General features: G+C 31.1%; 1 protein-coding gene across 3 annotated transcripts; it reads right to left on the reverse strand.

Annotated features, from left to right (window-relative positions):
• Window positions 1-346: 346 nt before the first annotated feature.
• On the reverse strand, window positions 347-8711 carry LOC139810170 (cytochrome P450 4C1-like). Of its 3 annotated transcripts, none has more exons than XM_071773497.1 (12): window positions 8620-8711; window positions 7794-7960; window positions 7352-7479; window positions 6232-6322; window positions 5959-6144; window positions 5790-5883; window positions 5620-5722; window positions 5331-5534; window positions 5186-5254; window positions 3041-3209; window positions 2751-2930; window positions 347-2673 (listed from the first exon to the last, which is right to left on the reverse strand). In XM_071773497.1, the coding sequence occupies exons 2-12, from the start codon at window positions 7951-7953 to the stop codon at window positions 2516-2518; spliced, it is 1542 nt and encodes a 513-aa protein (XP_071629598.1). In that variant the 5' UTR covers window positions 7954-7960; window positions 8620-8711; the 3' UTR covers window positions 347-2515. The 3 variants fall into 3 exon arrangements, with proteins under 3 accessions (XP_071629598.1, XP_071629597.1, XP_071629596.1); XM_071773495.1 differs by lacking the exons at window positions 7352-7479; window positions 7794-7960; window positions 8620-8711 and adding exons at window positions 6542-6740; window positions 6840-7173 and having other exon boundaries at window positions 349-1734; window positions 2515-2673; XM_071773496.1 differs by lacking the exons at window positions 7352-7479; window positions 7794-7960; window positions 8620-8711 and adding exons at window positions 6542-6720; window positions 6840-7173 and having other exon boundaries at window positions 348-2673.
• Between the last annotated feature and the right edge of the window lie 235 nt (window positions 8712-8946).

Genomic DNA, 8946 nt, shown 5'->3' on the forward strand with positions numbered 1-8946 from the left:
CTAAACAGTAGTATCTTCATCTAAAAAAAAACAACAAAGTAGTAGTATTATACCTCGAAAAAACCTAAGTAACAAGTGGTGGACGTAATCTTTGTATCTCCAAAAATCTCGAAAAAACCTAAGCAGTATTATTTTTATTTCCAAAAAATTATTACTCAAGTGATACACATCACAAAATTACGTTACCTTATCAAAAAATGAGTCGCGCTTCAAGTGATCTATTATTACAATTACAAAAAAGAAATGATATCTCTTTTTAAATTACAGCGCCAATTACAGAGAACATATATTTTTCGAGATACAAAAATTACGTCTACCACTTGTCACTTAGGTTTTTTCGAGGTATAATATTACTACTGGTTTTCTTCGATTAAAATAAAAAATTGAATCATGAAGAATTACACAGAGGTAACAGTACAAAATACAAATATTTTATTAAAATATTTAAACCCAACAAGGGAATACAAGGTATTTAAATACAAAGTTTATATATGTATTTTAAAAGATTTAATCGCATTGCAAAGAATTACAGAGGTAACAGTACAAAAAATAAAAATATTTTATTAAAATACATAAATTTTTCTTGTCAAAAAACTTGGCGCTGCTAGACCTCAAAATTAGGTCAGCCTGGTGTGTAGCAGCGCCAAGTTTTTTGACAAGAAAAATTTATGTATTTTAATAAAATATTTTTATTTTTTGTACTGTTTCTATATACTGGCGAAAGAAATTTATTATTCTGTTTAAAAATTTGTTATTCTTAATCCGGCGAAGTTGGAGAATCTCTTTCGCGTTTATTTCTCTCGCTCTCGTTACGCGTACGGCACATCGTGCCCATATATCCGGATTCCACCTATGAATGTCGACATAGGCGATGAAGTAAGCCGACAATCGCGAAACGCCCACACACAGGTACACACAATTCGGCCGTTGGCCCTTGCATAGCGATTATCCTACATACGTTGTATAACTGCGTATACACGCGTGTGGATCGAGCAGTGCAAAGTGCTCTTTATTTACAGCATATTTATATATAAGTAAGTAACTATTATATTCTAAAAGTTGTATATTAATGATAAGAACTCAATTAACCATACGTGCAATGAATAGTATGCTGCACCCAGTAAGCAAAGAACATTAAACTAACGTTTAGAAATATTGACTTTATGTGTATTTTTTAAACGTTTTTTAATAAAATTATACACATATTTGAAAATTATTATTTTGTAATATGATTTTTTTTTTAATGTTGTTAAAATATTTTAAAAACGTTTCAGAAAATATTTTTCAAATGTTACTCTGACATTTATTTAAGATTAATGCAACAATTCAAAATTCCTTGTAATTTGGACTTAGAAATAACGTTGGTAGTATATTAATTTTCTGTTGTTATAATGTTATTGTTTTATATTGTGCGCAACCCTCATCGCGACAGCCATGATGTAGGAGAGCTGGGACTAACTCGACACTATTTTTTTAAAGGCAATTTTAATATTTAATTAAAATTTTTAGGCAAATTCAATGGTATATATTTAAAGAGTATTCCTTCAGGTACAAAATTGATTCAGAAAGTTTTGCTGTATGTACGTCGCTTTGTTTTGCCGCCAGGAAAGGAAAAGTGACGCAAAGACAAATTTTCGAATTGAAAAATGCCGGGGTAAACTCGACACCCCACCGGGGCAAACTCAACACTTTGTCTGATCGACACAATTTGATCTGGAACTTATTTTTTACTGTCTGAAAATGAAAATACATTGTTTATTGTGTATTTAAAAAGTACAAAAATTCGGAATAAAATAGCTAGAACAATCATTTAAAATAATGAGAACCAAAATTGTTGAACTTTCAATTATCTTCATTTAAACTCATGTCTAAAAAACAATTAATGCAGGTAAACTCGCGATTGGACGTGCGCATACATTTGTCATGAGCCATACGGCTGCATGACAAGCATCGTTTGTTATTGGGAGTCGACGAAACAGCGTGGTGTTGACTTTGCCCCGGACGTCGTTTTTTACTTTTGTCACTTCAAAAACATGAAAATTTTGAAAATATCCAAAAACGATTATCGGGTTCATATAGAGCATCAAATTTCCCATGAAAATCACTTAAATATAGGTTTGCAAGAGTAAAGCTCGATGAAAAAGTAGAAATTTTCGAGAGATCAGAAAAATTACTTTTTACCATCAAAAACGCTTATGTCGCGCTAAAAATTACACCATAACTCAGAATGTCATCAAATCCCGTTGATAATACTAACACATAAAGACGCATTTACAGTAGGAAAGGCAAGTTTCTACGATAAATTTAAATTAGCAAAAAGTCTAGTGTCAAGTTTGCCCCGATGTCGAGTTAGCCCCGGTCTCCCCTACATTATCCTACGTATACCTACGATGCGTGAGTGCGTATACACGCGTGTGGATCGAGCAGTGCGGAGTGCTCTTTATTTACAATATATTTATATTCTAAAAGTTGTATATTAATAATGAGATTTATATATATGTTTCCTTAACTTGCCTCAAACAGGGACAAATTTTACACGAAGTGGACATGCTGGGCGAAGTACTAAGTCAGCCTGTAGCCTCAGATTCTTTAAATAAGTGATGGGCTCCAAATAGTAATTCTGTATCAGAGGAGCTATTAACGCCTTTATTTGTAGTAAGGCGTATTGCTGGCCTAGAATTTGATATATGTATTATTTTTTGCGACTTAATATAATCATATAAAAAGATATTTAAAAAATCCTAGTTTACCTAAACAATTACGCGGTCCAGCACTAAATGGTATATAAGAATAGAAATGACGATTTTGAGTCCTCTCTGGCAAAAATCTATCGGGATCAAATGTCTCAGGATTTGGCCAAAAATTAGGATCCCTGTGAACTCCATATATGTTAAGGACCACAGTTGTTCCCGCCGGTACTAAATATGACTCTAAAAAATATATTATAAACAAAATACAATAAATAAATAATAATAATAACTTTATTATAAACTGAAAAACATATCATGCGCAACATGTAATAAATATTTTAGATACATACGTAATTTAACGTTTTTCCCAGCAACTCGCGATATTAAAAATACGCTTGGATATAGACGCAAAGTTTCTTTTATACATCTATTTAAATATGTTAAATTTTGTAATAATTTTATATTAAATTTTTTTCCATTCTCTTGAAAAGCGGTGTTTACTTCGTTTCTGACACGATCCTGTAAATAGTAATAATATTAATTAAAATTGTTATATGCAAATATCATATATATAAGTATACCTGACGTCTGTCTGTCTGTCTGTCTCACCGCGAAATACTCATTCATTAATGAACCGATTTTCTCAAAACCGGTGCCAAAATTTGTCTATTTTTCGGGGATGCCGACAATGTGTATAATTTTTCATTACCAATTGTTTTAAAAAACCTAATCTGTTCCAAAATTTTTCTAATTTTTGGAGAAATAATAAGTAGGGGAGACCGGGGCGAAGTCCTTACTATTTGTTCGGTGCCGATTTTTAACAACAAAACAAATAATTTTAGTAAAATGTGGTATACCGTTGTGAAGAGTAAATCCTTGGCTACAAAATTTATAAGGGCATTTTTGGTCTACGTTGCTTTGTTCAACTGGTATAGAGTAAAAAACGATAAAAGTGCAAAAATTGAAATGTCAAAATTGCCGGGGCGAAGTCGTCATTCCATTCTCGAACTGAATTTTAAATAAAAATTCATAATTTCGATCATGAAAATGATAAGATACATTTTTTATTAATTATTTTTTAATAGAAAAATGGGAACATTTATTAAAAACACGATGGCGGAAAAATAATTACAAGAAAAGCGCACACACTTATGTGCTCTACGCTCGCACGTTTCTCATATTATCCAAGTCCTCGCCAGAATCCGACCACTGCTGCTTCTTTGACTTTGATTTTTGCCGGAAGCCTCCCTTGATATGGCTTGGTGACGACTTCGCCCCGAACACAAGTTTTAAGTTTGGTCGCTCATGAAATATTAGAAATTAATGAAAATAAAAAACTTCACTGAATTCGTGTTCAGCATGCATTACTCTTTAGAATCACTTACTTTGAGATTCGGAGACACAATAATATTTAAGATATTACAAATTTTCGACGCGCCAAAAAAATTTTACTTTTGACCTCCGAAAACACGTGTTTGCCTTGATAAGAATCACAACATGGCACATAACCTCACTAAACTCCGTGTGTCACGTGGGCACCATAAGTAGCATTTACAGTATTAATGGCGAGTTCACACAATATACAGATTTCGAGGTAATTGCAATGACGACTCCGCCCCAGTAACGACTTTGCCCCAGTCTCCCCTATTATAATGTTTGTCCGTCTGATCGCAAGCTATTTATTCATTAATGGGCCGATTTTCTTGAAACTGGTGCCAAATTTTTGTAATTATGCGGGGATGGGTTTAATTTTCATTAATACACCGATTTTTTAACCGCGGTTTAAAAAATTTTTTAATTTTTTCTGATTGCGAACTACTCATTCATTAATGGACCAATTTTTTTGAAACCGTCAAAATTATTCTAATTTTTCGGGGATGGCGATAATGAGTTTAATTTTTTAATTAATGTATCGATTAATCTACCGATTTTTTGAAACCGGTCCAAAAATTTTACTAATTATTTGAGGATGGCAACAATGGGTTTAATTTTTTGTTAATAAACCAATTTTCTGAAAACCGGTGCCATTTTTTTAGTTTTCTATACCAATGTGTTCAGAATGTTTTAAAACATCGAAAAATTACATTTTTATTTAAAAATATGTGTATATATTTCACTCGATGAGGATGATGTAAAATTCTAAAAGAAAAACGGTGATTTATTCAATTTAATATGATTTAATAAATAAATAATTTTATATAAAATAAGTTTGTTGCGTCTAAATGTTCATACTCGGAACGCTTGAGTTAATTTGCTATTAATTTTCTATTTGATTGACATATAAGCACCGAACTATATGATATAATTCCGCGCGTAGAGGACTTAAAAGCTAGTATTATGTATATATTGAGTACATACATAACCATAATCTTATTTAAAAAACCAAAAATTTAATATTTTGTAACTTTAATACATAACTGTTTGAATCACTAAAATTACTAAACTTTTTTTCTAGGAGTGCCTTTTATTTATATTTTATTTATAACAATAAATACCTGAATGTCTTTATGCTCAGCTAATAGCATTAATAGATAGGTTAAATTCAACGCCGTAGTATCATGACCCTGTAATCACATATATTATACCTTATTAGTATATGTTCAAATAATTTATAAAACAAGAAAATTTAGAAATACGTACAGCAAACATAAAACCATCAATTTGCTCCTTGACATCTAAATCAGTTAGACGACCTTCTCGATTGTCTGCTATTAGATGATCCAACAATGAAAGTTGGATCCGTTTTCCATTCGCCTCTGTGTCATTTGTGTCTGTCGATGTGATACTTCTTCTCAATAATCGACCGTTGGTGCGTTCATGATACAGTTTTCTTTCCGCAATAATCTACGTGTATATAAAATCAACACTTTTTTAATAATATTAATATACCAACCACACTAACAAAAAATAAAATAACATTTTTACGTACGTGGTTAGTAAATCCATGTAATATTCTTAGAATCTTTGCCTGTTCTTTGCCTTTTGATGTTAACGAGAATATCCAGTCGTTGTGCAACCACTGCCTCAGTAACCTAAACCATAATTACTAAATAATAATCTCATTATAATTATTTATTTATTATTATATTCATAAATTACCTATAAATAAAAAGTTCGCAAATCCGATGAACAGCTTTTCGATATTTTTGCTGGAATTCATCGAGGTCACGTAGAGAAGTACCCATTAAAGTTTCTAAAAAAAAATTTGTAAAAATACAATAATGTTATTGTACATGTTTAGATTTTGAATAAAATGTGTATGTAGTACCGCATATTGCATTCAACGTATGTTCACTAACAAACGGTACTAAATCTTTTACAACTGTGCCTCCTGTATTTTTCAAAGACATTGTCATGTTTTCACCCTCCTTGATCAAAATCTCAGCATGTTGCTGCAAAATATTAAAATGAAATGTGGGAGTTAATGTTCTCCGTATTGAATGCCATTTCGCGCCTGAAATATAAACAATAGACATTTCGTAGACAAGAAAATTTTTTTGTAACTAAAAGAAATTTTTTTAATTATTATTATGTACTTTACCTTCATTAATCAAAATACCGTTGCCCATCCATGGACGTAGAATATCATAAAAGAAGTTCTTTTTGATGTGCTGCGTGCTGCTTAATATTGTCTGAAATCATAGAAAATATTCAATTAATTTAGATGCAATGTGAATAATTCATTAGTTTATTTGGAAATTGTCTTATTTAATTATGATCTCTATAAGACTATAAATAAATATGTTTTCGCAAAATAAAACTAAGCAAAATCACACCTAAATACCTAAATCGCTGGTGTATGAACTATAAGAACATTAACAGAAAATTGAATTTTTTAAATATTTTATTACCTTTAAGGACGTTCTCCGGTGGCAGTTGTGCTCAACTCAGACACACGGAGTAATGATATGGTTGACAACTACTTCCGTGCGCAAAAGTCTGAAACTCGTCTAGCCGCGCAGCTTTACTCGATCTGGCAAATTTTTGTTCCGTTTCCATTTCTCCAATACCAATCATAAATGAGTACGTTCTACTTGTTTATTGAGCATTCTAAAAGTAAATAATAATGAATCATAAAGAAAAAAGATTAAATAACTTGATTTAAATAACGTTCCCCATAAGGGGAAGTCTTGACGTTCTCTACTTAACCTATATGTCGCAGCGGTAGCAACGTTGCCAAGTCTCGCAGTGATCTCTCCCTCTTCCTGCCTCCGAGCAGACGAAAATTATGTCCGATAGTGTTCTTTAGACGACTATTTCTCAAAAATAAATACCGCTTGCTATATCGAACTTTATTGTCACACGTTACTAATAATATGAGGCATCTTATACTATTTTTTTAAAAAAATTCTAAGAAAACTGTACTTATTATTCATTAAAATGTCCGTGTCGAGAGAGCTCAAAATAGGGATCCCGTGTTAAAAATCGGAACTTTGAAGCTGAATATCTCGAATTTTAGTACCGCAAGGGGCATTAAATAAAACGCCTACGTATAAAACGCGTTTAATTAAAAATATACTGAAAGTTTAAAAAAATAATCGGAACTTTGAAGCTGAATATCTCGAATTTTAGTACCGCAAGGGGCATTGAATAAAACGCCTACGTATAAAACGCGTTTAATTAAAAATATACTGAAAGTTTAAAAAAATTTCTAAGAAAACGATTTTGCCGGTGAACGTCCTTAAATCATCCGGATGACGAATCAATACAAAGGGGATAAAGAATCCCCAAAGTTTAACAATAGGATAGTACTGGTTAATTAGATTCATCAGTAACTTCCATTGTTTCTCTAAAAAAATGTATATAATACGAATATACAGAAATATATTATAAACATTGATACAAAAATACATGGTTGACTTTATTGTCGTGTAATATATTTTGTCGTTTCTCAATTTCAATAATTAAGAAAATAAATTACGTTAAAAATAATTGATAAACGTAAATAATTATTGCAAGTAATTAGCATACGACAATATTGATAGTAATATATCTTAAACGGTTGAAATGTTTGTAAATACTACTTTTGCATATGGCTGTAATATGTATACAAATTAAAGAAAACGTTTAATTTATCCAAATTTATGAAAAACTTGAACTTACCTCGTGGGCCTATATATTGCAGTAGATTCCCAAAAATCGGATAACCTGATGGGCCTGGTATAAGATTGATCAATCGCCCATTTCTTCCATAATGTATATAATAATGATACCCCAATACGATAAGTATGAATAATACAGTAATGATGTAAAGAAAACACATTGTTGCTCTGCAAAAAAGATATGTAGTTGCATATTACAAATTGCATAATTTTGCTTCCTCATAGAGGAAGCTTTGTTTTCGTAAAAAAAAGTTTTTTTTTAGTTGCCGCTGCCAATGTGTTCCGAATGTTGTAAAACGTCAAAAAATTGCATTTAAAAAAATGTCCGTGTGTGTGTGTGTGTGTGTGGATTTGATATCCGTAGCTGCTTTAACTTCCGCAAATTTTGAGATATCGGTCTATTTCTAATTTTATTATATTCTTCAGTCTTTTCTACCCCTATTTTATATACAATTCTTTAAGATTTAGTTGATTAAATTTAGCTTTATAAGGCTTTTAAGTATGTACGGATTTCCCGAAATTTTAAACGTCTATTACTTAGAAACTAATCAACCAAGTCTTAAAGAATTATATATGAAATAGGGGTAAAAAAGACTGAAGAATATAATAGCATTAGACCAAAATTGCGAATATAATAAAAAAATGTGTAAATTAGAAACTTGCACATTGCTTCCTCATAGTTTTAAGTGTGCAAGTAAAAACTTGCATATTGCTTCCTCATAATTTTTAAGTGTGCAAGTAGAAACTTGCATATTGCTTCCTCATAATTTTTAAGTGTGCAAATTGTAAATTTGCACATTGCTCAATCAACATTTTATTTCACTCACGTATAGCATATTGTTGCTCAGCGCTGCATACGGTTGCAATTTTGTAATTATATAATCCTATTCTAACTTAATCTATGTCTTATCAAATTTATGTAATCAATTTCTTAAAATTAACTGTACTTTAAAGACCACGCGATATATATTATTTTTGTATTATACTGTACTATACTGTTTTGTATTATACTGTAGGGCTGTATAAGGTATACGTTTAGGCTATTTCGTAAATTATTGGTTGTCATCAAAATTCGAAAAATACATTATTTAAATATTCACCGGAAACGTGTATCGAATTCAAATATCGAGCATGACCAAAAAACTAAAGACTGT

Source organism: Temnothorax longispinosus, chromosome 3 (genome assembly GCF_030848805.1).
Source record: "Temnothorax longispinosus isolate EJ_2023e chromosome 3, Tlon_JGU_v1, whole genome shotgun sequence".
Lineage (NCBI taxonomy): Eukaryota > Metazoa > Arthropoda > Insecta > Hymenoptera > Formicidae > Temnothorax > Temnothorax longispinosus.

Coding starts and splice junctions, on each gene's coding strand:
- LOC139810170 (XM_071773497.1), bottom strand. CDS start 7,953: ATGTGTTTTCTTTACATCATTACTGTATTATTCATACTTATCGTATTG. Junction 6,145..6,231: donor CGGTATTTTGATTAATGAAG/GTAAAGTACATA, acceptor TTTATATTTCAG/GCGCGAAATGGCATTCAATA. Junction 5,723..5,789: donor TGCGAACTTTTTATTTATAG/GTAATTTATGAA, acceptor ATTATGGTTTAG/GTTACTGAGGCAGTGGTTGC.